The 12,108-nt window shown below is 48.7% G+C and overlaps 2 protein-coding genes across 4 annotated transcripts in view; one reads left to right on the top strand and one right to left on the bottom strand.

Annotated features, from left to right (window-relative positions):
• Window positions 1–12,108, bottom strand: part of MON1A (MON1 homolog A, secretory trafficking associated) — a 413,585-nt gene that overhangs the window by 152,453 nt on the left and 249,024 nt on the right. The gene's annotated exons all lie outside the window — the stretch shown is intronic.
• RBM6 (RNA binding motif protein 6) overlaps window positions 1–12,108 on the top strand; it is a 144,181-nt gene that overhangs the window by 109,312 nt on the left and 22,761 nt on the right. For all 3 annotated transcript variants that reach the window (XM_073352606.1, XM_073352605.1, XM_073352607.1), the window contains 3 exons: window positions 7,236–7,310; window positions 10,190–10,250; window positions 12,015–12,083. In XM_073352606.1, coding sequence (XP_073208707.1) covers window positions 7,236–7,310; window positions 10,190–10,250; window positions 12,015–12,083 — 205 coding nt within the window. The remainder of the gene's footprint in view (window positions 1–7,235; window positions 7,311–10,189; window positions 10,251–12,014; window positions 12,084–12,108) is intronic.

The raw sequence follows: 12,108 nt of genomic DNA, 5'->3' as shown, positions 1-12,108 counted from the left end.
AGAGCTGATGGGGTGGAGGGTGGAGATATGATAGAAATCTATAAAATCATGACTGGTATGGAGAAAGTGAATAAGGAAGTGTTATTTACTCCTTGAAATAACGCAAGAACCAGTGGTCACTCAATTAAATGAATAGGCAGGATTTTTAAAACAAACATAAGGAAGTACTTCACACAACACACAATCAACCTGTGGAACTTGTTGCCAGGGGATGTTGTGAAGACCAAAAGTATAACTGGGTTCAAAAAAGAATTAGATAAGTTCATGGAGGACAGGTCCATCAATGGCTCTTAGCCAAGATGATCAGGGATGGAACCCCATGCTCTGGCAGAAGCTGGGACTAGACATGGGCTGGATCACTTGATAAATTGCCCTGTTCATTCCCTCTGAAGCGCCACTGTAGGAAGACAGGACACTGGATTAGATGAACCATTGGCCTGGTCCAGTGTGGCTGCTCTTATGTTCTTATGAGTCCAACCTGATGAGACCCGACTACAAGTGTCAGGTGTAGGTCGGGTTGGGTAGAAAAACAACTGGGCCTTCTCGGGTCAGACCAGCTGTCAAGGCTGAATCCCCACTCTGTCACTCCAAGTGCAGAAGGTGAGGGCCCAAGGATTCTAAAAATTAATACTTGCCACTCCAGGCTTGTATTAAACTCCCAAGGTTACAGCTTTTCTCTGACCTTGACTTGGTAAACACTGCCACCACACAAATGCAAAAAAAAAAAAAAAAAAAAAAACCCTTGGACCCAGGAAGGAGCACTTGGGAATTCCTCCCTGTGGGGTACCCTCAAGCACTTTCACGCCCCCCCCCCCCCAGGAAGAGCTGAGAAAGAAAACAAAGGAAATTAGCTGTTGCCACCAGCTAATCAAACATATGCACAAACTTCTTAGGACACCAAAAATCCAATCCTGTTCTTAAAAAAGGTAAATTTTATTAAAAACAAAAAGGAAGAAAATACATCTGGAACTTAGGCTTTTGCTAGATTTTAAAAGAGCAATTCCAAAAATTAAGCACCCAAAATAGCTTTCTTGGAGGTTAGCTTAAAGGTTACAAGCAAACAAAAGCATCTGGGGTTAGCACAGAGGAGTCCACAAGCCTTAAAAAATAAACAGAAATAAACCTAATTGCATCTTCTTGAACATTCCTAATTTACTTACATATTTGGGTTGTTAAAAGTAGTTCTAGATAAGATCTGATGGTTTTCATATCTGGTTCAGACTTTACACAGCATTCCTGCTTATAGCATTGAGAACAACAGAAAAAGGGAAAGTTTCTTTCCCAATTTTTGAAAGTTCTACCTTCCCATTGGCTCTCATTGACACTTCATTTAACACACCAGCTCCCCTCCTCCTGCCTGTGGGGTTGGTGCAGCAACAGCGACTGTGCGCCCTGTTCCTGCTGGCCGCTGCCACCTCATTGCGCTATCGGCACTGCGGAGTGAGTGTGCTGAGCAGTCTCAGCTCCTTTGGCTGCATGGCAGAGGACAGTGGATGGCAGGGACACGGTATGGAGCTGCTGCTATGTCAGTCCCACGGGCAGGACCGAGCAGACCTCTACAGTGGCCATTACAACCTGTGCATGTTTCCCAGGCGAGGAGCTTGTGGGGGACAGAGGTCATGGCTTCTCACATGCCTGTTGTCACCGGGGGCTCTCCCTTGCAAGAGGGACCCTCAATGAATGATTCCAGACACCTGCAAGGAGGACTAGGATTGGTCCATGTCGGCTCTAAAGTTTTTCCACAGGGGTGGGGAAGGAGTCGGATGGCTGGACCTGTGGCTCATGCCTTTGGAGCAGTTCATAGGAGATCATGCTGACTCCATTGTGGCTTCCCACCTCTCTCCCCTGCATGCCATGTGGGGTCCAACGTCCTGGTTTTCCGGATCCCTGTAGGGATCTTGCTATGCTATAGGGTGGAGGGTTTAGCCGGATTCCCCAGAGTCCTTAGAGGGATGGGTGCCACCCAGTCACTCTCCCCCCGCTTTGAATGTTTATGAGACCTTTGTGCCAGGTTCCCAGCTCTGCCAGAGCCCTGTGCCTTTTCTGGTGTGCTCTGAGTAGGTGAATTGCCTCCTGGGGCCTCATCCTGGTACCTTTCTTAGTGATGTTTTGTACATGACAGTCCAAGGATTCAGCAACATCCTCTGTCCATAGGGATTACGGGTTGCAGCAAAGTATATTGGGCGCACAAGAGGGCAGCACCTTCTCTACTTGGCTTGCAGTAGATTGAGTTGGTTGAGCGTGAGTTCATTGCTTTGGCCAGCGTGGGACCAGTTGATGCCATGGCTCTATGATCGGCAACATCAAAATCTTCTCCCTCCTCCCCCTGACATCCTTACGATTCACCTGGGCATGGTGAAGGGCATAGAGCTCAGTCAAGAGGGACTGGGTGATGCTAGGACACCTCTTCCCTTCTACTCTCATGTGGTCTGTGCTGCTGCCATGCAAAGGGCCCAGAATCATCAGTTTGGTGACAAAGCTCAGAGGGATCTCGGCTGAATGATGCAGTCCATCCCCTACACAGCAGGAGGTGAGGTGTTGAGTCATGGTGGCATGGCTTATGGTGATCCTGTTGCCGTCTGACCGTATGGCTCTCAAATGTGGGATCTGGTATGATAACTGCAGATGCTGCTGTATAGATTGGTAAACAGCTGCCTGGTGTGCAGGTGGAGTGTGCCAGCTAAGGGCAAAGGTAGTGGTAGCTGGTGGAAGGTCTTAGGAGCTGGCATATCGACTTCCCCTCTTTTAATGGTGACTAATAGTGGATGGAGTATGGAGTGAAGGGTTTGAGGGTAACACCCAAGCCCTCTCCCTGCAAAGCAGGCTTCAGTGTCTGATCAACAGGTGGTGTGGGTGGGGGTGCTGCTTTGTAGGGATTTCTGAGCACTGTTACATGGCTTGGCCAAATTCCACAGGTATACAACCCTATTGATTGCCACCCCGTCCTTTGCAATATCTTAGATGCCATTAACCTGGGTGTTGAGGAATCTGTCAGGCTGCTGCTCTAGAGATCTGCCTTGATGTTCACTGACGGGGCCACTGCTTCCTTTAGGAGGTTGTGCAGCCCACCTCCTTGCTCTGCCTATTGCTACACCCACTCTGTCCTCAGGCACAGGACATTTTCCAGGAGGTGCCTGTCTCTGACTGTGTGTTACAGGTCCCAGAGAGAGTGTTCTCCCTCCTCTAAGGACTGTCAGGCCTGAAGGAGGCATCCGTGTTCCTATAGTCTTTGCCTTCTGTACCCCTCTTCTTCCCATATTTACTCTTACCTTTGCCTTAAAGCCTTAGGTGCATGCTTCCTCTTGTGCTTGTGTTCAGTGCCACACGTGACCCCTGAAGAGGTTCTTTGGCTTGTGGGTCTCAGCGCTATGCTCTAGGTGCACAAGGAAGGTGTCAGCAAAAGCTACAGATGTCAGCTTGGCCAAGCTCATCTAGTCTGTATGGTGGCGGAGGGGCTGTTGAAGCACCTCCAGCAGACAGCCAGGGATGGGCCCAGTGGGAGGAGGAGAGCAGTTGGCTCACAGGGGGCAGGCTGCAGGGAAAGTGAGAGGGGGGTGGCTGCCTAACCCCCAAAGTGATGCCTGATGGGCAGGTCCATTTCTGTTTTATCCAGCTCTCCTCAGTGCATCTCTTCCAGTGGCTGTAGGAGGATCAGCCATCCCATAAACCCATTTCCCTATGGCTGCCCCATTCTCTGGGGCAACCAATGCATACGAGGTTTGAGCATTAACATTGCAAAATAACCCCAGGAATGTGCTTTGCTGTGTTTATGTGCTAGGGAATCCCTCCGAACACTAATTAGCCGCCTGGGTCAGGTGGCCTGGAGAGGCTGCTGGTTCACTCGGGGTTCCACAATGAACGGCTGTTCCCAGCTCCCACTGCCCTGCCTGCACCCACTGAGGGGTGGCCGAATGGTTAGGATGCTAGGTGTGGAATGTGGGAGGCTTGGGTTCAATTCCTTCTCTGCCTCACTCCCTGTGTGACCGTGGCCAAATCACTTAGTTTACGTCTACCCTAGGACTTTTGTTGGCAAAATTTTTATGGGTCGGGGTGTGAAAATAACACTTCTCTGATTGACATAAGTTTCACCGACAAAAATGCCAATGTGGACAGTGCTGTGTGGGCGGGAGAGTGTCTCCTGCCAGCATAGAGTGGCGGCACAAGAGACGTTACAGCAGCACAATAGTGTAATGGCCTCAGTCTCTGGGTCTCAGCTCCTGTCCGTGCAGTGGAGATAGTAGGACTGCCCTGCCTCTCTGGAAGGTGGAGTGCTCAGATATGATGGTAATGGGAGCCATGTTAGTACATTAGGTACAGTAGAACCTCAGAGTTGCAAACACCTCGGGAATGGAGGCTGTTCGTAACTCTGAACAAAACGCTAGGGATGTTCTTTCAAAAGTTTACAACTGAACATTGTCTTAATACAGCTTTGAAACTTTATAATAATGAAGAAAAATGCTGCTTTTAACCATCTTAATTTAAATGAAACAAGCACAGAAACAGTTTCCTTACCACGTCAAATCTTTTTTTAAACTTTCCCTTTATTTTTTTAGTAGTTTACATTTAACACAGTATTGTACTGTATTTGCTTCTTTTTTTTTCTTCCCCCTCTTGTCTGCTGCTGCTTGATTGCGTACTTCCGATTCCAAATGAGGTGTGTTGTTGACTGGTCAGTTTGTAGCTCTGGTATTTGTAACTTTGAGGTGCTGCTATAGACAGACTATCTCTATTATTATTATTATTATTATTTTATTATTTTATTTTATTATTACCTATTTGCATTACTGTTGTGCATAGGAGCTTGAGTTACAGCTCAGAACCCCATTGTCCATATTGGGATCCAGGAAGTGGGCGGGCTTTGCCCGCCCACTGCTAAAGGATCCCTCCCAGCCTAAGGGGGGGTCCACAGGACCTGGAAAACCAAATAATTACGGGGGACAACTAATGAACAACAGGGACAGGAGTGTGGTCAAAGGGTCAAATGAAGGGAACCGGACCTCAGAACCCCATTGTGCTAGGCAGAACAAAAATCCAGTCCGGAGTCTAAACATCTTAAGGAACTGGACTCCAGCAGCTGACGCTAGTAATTAATGACCCTGAGCAAGAGCCATCTTTGGATTAGCTGGTTGCACTGGTGGACTCCACCACACTGCAAATACATTCTGAATTTATGTCTGCTGGGATTGAAGCAAACACCCCACAGACTTGTTAGAAACCAAAGTGAGCCTGGAGTTGAGGGGAGATGATGCGTCATCCTGCAGTAGCCGGGTGCTGCCAGAAGACAGTTTGGTTTGGTGAGGCGCAGGGTGCCTTCCAATGATTGTCTTGAATGAGGAAATGAAAAAGAAAAGCAAGCTGGGTTAACTTAATTCTGTAGCATGAGTGACAAATCCTGAGGTGCTTATTGTGCTTGGAGACCATCACTGTGTGTTGGAGGCCGAAGGTTACTCTCTTTATTACTGTACCTGTGCTCTGTTTCTCTTATGCTACAATGTGTCTTCCAGATGTGAGTGCAGACCAGAGCAGCAGGTGTGAGATCCAGAGAGTAGGAGCTTGAGTGCAGGTGTCAGAAATTGATAGCTAGCGGGTGGAGGTCTGGAGTTGAGCACTTGATTTTGCAAACTAAATTGGTTTCTGTTGTATGTTCATTCTGGAGTAATGATTTGAGCTACAAGTGCTTTTGTCTTTCTCCAGCATGCTGGTGGGATCCGTTAGTTTCATTTGGCGTTTGCTGTTCTTGTGGTGCTCTTCGTACTGTAATGGGTTCTGATATCACAGGTGAAGCAGTTTTGAAGATAGGAGCAGTTAAAAGCCAAAAAAAAATTGAAGCAGTGCAGTTGTTTTGCACTAGCGGTGGTTGTGTGTAGTTGGAGAAAAGGGGCTTTAACTGAGTGTGGGTGTGTGCTGAGAGCATGGTTTGTTTTTCAGCTGAAAACTGGAGAGGAAGTAGAAGTATTGTTGTCCCCAGGGTTCTCTAGAGCTGGCTGATAGTCTGCATCTGAAAAAAAACCTTGAGTGTTCCTCATCAAAAACCAGAGCATGAAATGAAGAGAAAGCACGAGATTTTCTCCATGTGCCAGTGTGCGTTGGGTGCAGGTTGTCCATTCTCCACCTGGGGTGATACAGACAGCCTGGCCCAATCGGCATCAAAGGAGAAGGGGACTTATTCCCAGCTATTCTAGAGCCAAACTCTTTGTCAGGTGCCAAGTCGAATCTCTGGATTTCTTGTGAGCGCTGACGCCCTGGGTATATAAGCCTGGGCTCTGCGAGACTGCGATGAATGCCACTGGGAGTCCTCACTGCTTAGTGGTTTCAGAGGTGGGTCCAAGTGGATATCTAGGACTTTCACCTTCCCTTAGTTCTACCCTTTTAAATCCATATACGTAGCTGTATTGCAGCAGAGCTTGTTGTCCCTAAGGGCTCCAAGTGTCTGCCAAGACTGCTGTCTTCTCCCAAGGGGAAGCTCTAAATGAATGTGCTAGAGTTGGATCAGGCACATGATAGTCCCCATGTATTGTCCTGTCCGCTCCTCTATCCCTCCACCTCCTGCCGTGCTCTCAGCTCTTGTCTGGCCACTGCCTGAGCGCTCAAAGTCAGCCCCAAACCTGCCTTCTCCACATGGTGGCATGCTGTGCCTTCTCCCAAGCCAACAGCCTCCCCCATGGGGTGGGACATTTCCTTGGAGAAAAGCCAGGTTCTGAGGAAGGACGGAGAGGCCAACACAGGTACCAAAATCCTCTTGCCTTTGGTTGTGGTGTTTTCCCTTTTGTTCCTTCTCGAGTGTCTATGCCAGCAAGGTGTCCTCTCCTGAGGCCCATCCAGCAGACAAGAATGTGGCTGGGTTGGAGCAGTTTGGACAGCTGCCCCTTTCCCAACCCGTTGACTTTGCAGCGAGTCGAAGCAATTCCCATGTATGTTTATCTTGGGATCATTGTATTCTGTCTGTTGCACTTTGAGGAGCTGCCAAAGCTTTTCTGGGCCAGCTGCTCTGGCACTAACCATGTCAGCAGTCCAGTGCAACTGCTATGGCAGGGGCAAAGGCTGGTTCCCTGCTTTCATTTCCTTGGCAAACCTCCAGCTCTGTAATTGAGCTGGTGATTTTGGCTTTTTTTGCTGTCCTACTTTGCTTACAAAACCCATTGGGTTGGAATCCTGGGACTTTCTTAGCCTCTTTCCCACCGTTGAATTTCCTAGTGTGTTTGGCATGTTAGTCACTGACTCCCTTGTCTCAACAGGGAACCCTTGTGATTGGTGGTAAAGAAGTGACCCTTGAGTACACGCCGTGCCCGGAATTTTGGCGCTGCAAACGTGTAAGTACTTGGCAATGGAGGATTTATTTCACTTATTTTTCCCATGCCCCCTTTCTTTCTGAAGGTAGTGAGGTGGAGTTAGATGCATGCTCAGTTGTGCAAGATCCCCTTGTGCGGTTATCATAGAATCATAGAATATCAGGGTTGGAAGGGACCTCAGGAGGTCATCTAGTCCAACCCCCTGCTCAAAGCAGGACCAATCCCCAATTAAATCATCCCAGCCAGGGCTTTGTCAAGCCTGACCTTAAAAACTTCTAAGGAAGGAGATTCTACCACCTCCCTAGGTAACGCATTCCAGTGTTTCACCACCCTCCTAGTGAAAAAGTTTTTCCTAATATCCAACCTAAACCTCCCCCACTGCAACTTGAGACCATTACTCCTTGTCCTGTCCTCGTCTACCACTGAGAATAGTCTAGAACCATCTCCTCTGGAACCACCTCTCAGGTAGTTGAAAGCAGCTATCAAATCCCCCCTCATTCTTCTCTTCTGCAGACTAAACAATCCCAGTTCCCTCAGCCTCTCCTCATAACTCATGTGTTCCAGACCCCTAATCATTTTTGTTGCCCTTCGCTGGACTCTCTCCAATTTATCCACATCTTTCTCGTAGTGTGGGGCCCAAAACTGGACACAGTACTCCAGATGAGGCCTCACCAATGTCGAATAGAGGGGGACGATCACGTCCCTCAATCTGCTCGCTATGCCCCTACTTATACATCCCAAAATGCCATTGGCCTTCTTGGCAACAAGGGCACACTGCTGACTCATATCCAGCTTCTAGTCCACTGTCACCCCTCAGCCTCTCCTCATAAGTTATGTGTTCCAGTCCCCTAATCATTTTTGTTGCCCTCTGCTGGACTCTTTCCAATTTTTCCACATCCTTCTTGTAGTGTGGGGCCCAAAACTGGACACAGAACTCCAGATGAGGCCTCACCAATGTCGAATAGAGGGGAATGATCACGTCCCTCGATCTGCTGGCAATGCCCCTACTTATACGTCCCAAAATGCCATTGGCCTTCTTGGCAACAAGGGCACACTGTTGACTCATATCCAACTTCTCGTCCACTGTAACCCCTAGGTCCTTTTCCGCAGAACTGCTGCCTAGCCATTCGGTCCCTAGTCTGTAGCTGTGCATTGGGTTCTTCCGTCCTAAGTGCAGGACCCTGCACTTATCCTTATTGAACCTCATCAGATTTCTTTTGACCCAATCCTCCAATTTGTCTAGGTCCCTCTGTATCCTATCCCTGCCCTCCAGCGTATCTACCACTCCTCCCAGTTTAGTATCATCCGCAAAATTTGCTGAGAGTGCAATCCACACCATCCTCCAGATCATTTATGAAGATATTGAACAAAACCGGCCCCAGGACCGACCCCTGGGGCACTCCACTTGACACTGGCTGCCAACTAGACATGGAGCCATTGATCACTACCCGTTGAGCCCGACAATATAGCCAACTTTCTACCCACCTTATAGTGCATTCATCCAGCCCATACTTCTTTAACTTGCTGGCAAGAATACTGTGGGAGACCGTGTCAAAAGCTTTGCTAAAGTCAAGAAACAATACATCCACTGCTTTCCCTTCATCCACAGAACCAGTAATCTCATCATAGAAGGCGATTAGATTAGTCAGGCATAACCTTCCCTTGGTGAATCCATGCTGACTGTTCCTGATCACTTTCCTCTCATGTAAGTGCTGCAGGATTGATTCTTTGAGGACCTGCTCCATGATTTTTCCGGGGACTGAGGTGAGGCTGACTGGCCTGTAGTTCCCAGGATCCTCCTTCTTCCCTTTTTTAAAGATTGGCACTACATTAGCCTTTTTCCAGTCATCCGGGACTTCCCCTGTTCTCCATGAGTTTTCAAAGATAATGGCCAATGGCTCTGCAATCACAGCCGCCAATTTCTTTAGCACTCTCGGATGCAACTCGTCCGGCCCCATGGACTTGTGCACGTCCAGCTTTTCTAAATAGTCCCTAACCACGTCTTTCTCCACAGAGGGCTGGCCATCTGTTCCCCATGTTAATGTCATAGTTAATGTCATCCAGGAGGGGGTGTTCCTGCACTGCCAGGAACAGTCTTTCTGTTGGCGTTGGCTCCATGCTGTAGATATACCTTCACAGTAAAACTGCACTTTACGTTGGGGGAGTTTTCACTTCCCTGCCTCAGGAATCAGTTGAGAAACCGAAAACTAACTGCACCTCTGCATTCTTTCAAAGTACAGGGTGGCTGGCAATCAAGGAGAGGTCTGGTCTGCAGAGTCATTTTCATGTGCTGAGCGACTTGGTCCTTGCTTCACTGGGTTTTGTTTTTTAGGAGGAGTGCCCAGTCTTAGAAAAGTTGCCCAGGAACCAGGCATGCAGCTCTAGCAACCAGTGGTGCAAATTAATAAAGATGGGACTGGTGCTCCTCAGTCACTTGAAAATCCCGCTTGCTGTTCTCAGGGTGCCTCACCAGCTTCCACCCTTCATGCCAGCTCTCTGCAAGCTAACGTCACTCATCCTGTCTCCTTCAGGCTCTTAGGGCTTTTTTAGACATGCAGCACTGCAGCTGCACCGTGTTTGTTGAAGACGCTGTATGCCGATGGGGAGAGCTTTCCCATCGACATAATAAAACCACCTCCAGGAGAGGCAGTAGCTATGTCAGCGGGAGAAGCTCTCCAGCTGCCATAGCACTGTCTACACCAGGTCAGTGTAACTTACCTCGCTTAGGGCTGTGGATTATACCAAAGTAATTTGTAGTGTAGACACAGTCTTTGCGTTACTCGCTCATGTAACTAACCTGGCTACGTTCTCAAAGTGAAGCAGTGACTTGGAACATGCTGATAGCTGTTACAATAGCCTTTTAAATGTCTCTCCCTCATGCTGCCTGTCTTTCACTGCAGTGTAAAGTGTGTACTGTGGGGTACAGATCTTCCTGCTCCTATTGCAAGCTCCCGAGAGATGGTGAGTATATTTTGTCACTGTGCCAAACTGGGTTTTATACGTGTAGATTAAAAGCCTTTGTTTGCCCTAGGGAGTGAATGTCTCTGTTGACTGGTTTCTTTGTGCCATGCAGTGGGATGTCTAGGTACTATATAAGAGAATTAGTAGCAGTACTGGAAGTAGATATGCTGCCAGGCTGTTTGCTCTGCATGCGAGGCAAGGCACAGGGCCACACTGATCTGTAGTGGGAGGGAGTTCCACAGGACAGTGCCCTTCATCCAGAACATCCTGCTGCCAGTACCTGATAGTACTATCCTCTGTTCCTTCAGTGTCATTGTTCTCCTTCATTCCTAACATTATGGATGCTGAGTGAGAGCTGGTCCAGGCTACGCAGGCTAGACTGCCACAGGCATTGAAGATGAGGGCTAGGACCTTGAAGCAGACACAGAATTAGATGGTGCCCCAGTGTAGGGTATAGACTGTGGATGTGATGTGTTCCCATCTAGCGGCCTTGCTTAGGAGACGGGCTGCTGCATACTGCAGCAACTGGAGCTTTTGTCTGGCCTTCTCACTGCAATAGCCCAGCCCAGGAAGGGGCTGTCAAAGGTCTGGCTGGCTGCTATTGCTGGAGAGTCTGGGAATACCACGGAGTCCAATCAGCTCTGAGACTCTGCGCAATTGAAGAGACAGGAGAGCAAGCACCCCCAATAGTCTGTGGTCATGGATTCTGCCAGTTCCTCCCCGTGTCACCTCTGTCTTACCAGGTTCTCCACCCTACTTCTGTCGGACAGCCAGGCATTCACAGTGCAAGGTTTTGCGCTGCTGCTTTTCTGCTAGCAGATTCAGAATGTCTTGTGCCTCCTACAGAGCAAGTCTACGTACCTTGGGCAAACAGTGTGTGTTACAAGCTCTGTTGATCCAGAGAACAAACTGCCAATACCTATTAGCCCCCATGCGCTGCGCTCTGTTCAGAGCTCTTTATTCACTGCAGCCCCACCCTTAGAGAGATCCTGACTCCCTCTCACTGTTACTGTAACATGAGCAACCCACCATCAGTGTTATGGAAGCAGAGCTCAAACTGCTGGCCTTTCAGCTCTGCCTTCTTGGCTAACTTAACCAAATGGTGATACAAACAGCTGTATAGCGAGTTAAATGTTCAGGCCCCTCCAGATGCTTTGAACATTATACGGCTGTGTGCCTCATTTTACTAGTCTGGTTAGCTGATGGCCATGGGAATGCATGTGTTTTAAGGGTTAACCCTGTGTGACTGGTCTTTAAATGATGGAGTGGATCACAAAAAGGACACACAGTCTTAAGGGGTAGGGTTCTCCCCTTCTCCAGTGGTTCTCAACCAGGAGTCCGGAGCGAGCAAGTTGCAGGGCGTCCTCCAAGCAGCCCCAGTGTTAGACTTGCTGGGGCCCAGGGCAGAAAGCTGAAGTCTCACCGTATGGGTTTGAAGCCTGGGGCCCTGAGCTGTTCCACTTGGGAGTGAAGCCAAAACCTGAACAACTTAGCTTCCTGGGGGCCCTTGTGGTATGGGTCCCCAGACAATTGCGCTGCTTGCTACCCCCTAATGCTGGTCCTGGCTTTTATATGCAGAAAACTAGTTTTGTGGCATAGGTGGGCCATGGAATGTTTATAGCATTGGGGGTGGGGGGGGGCTGGGAGCTCAGAAAGAAAAAAGTTGAGAACCCCTTCCCTTCTCTAAGCAGCTGTTGGGTGAATTCCTGCATGTTTTGTGGCTGATGGCCTTGAAATAATTCCTGCTATGCCTTTTTCTTGTAGGGAGCAGACCAGGGACAGAGCCCAAAAGTGGTTTGGAGGGAGAGGATGTGCACGACGAGCAGGACTTCAGTAAGAGAATCACCATCACACAGTC

The sequence above is a fragment of the Lepidochelys kempii genome, chromosome 7 (genome assembly GCF_965140265.1).
Source record: "Lepidochelys kempii isolate rLepKem1 chromosome 7, rLepKem1.hap2, whole genome shotgun sequence".
Classification (NCBI taxonomy): domain Eukaryota; kingdom Metazoa; phylum Chordata; order Testudines; family Cheloniidae; genus Lepidochelys; species Lepidochelys kempii.
Note: the sequence above shows the minus strand (reverse complement) of the source record. Positions and strands in the feature narration are given on the sequence as shown.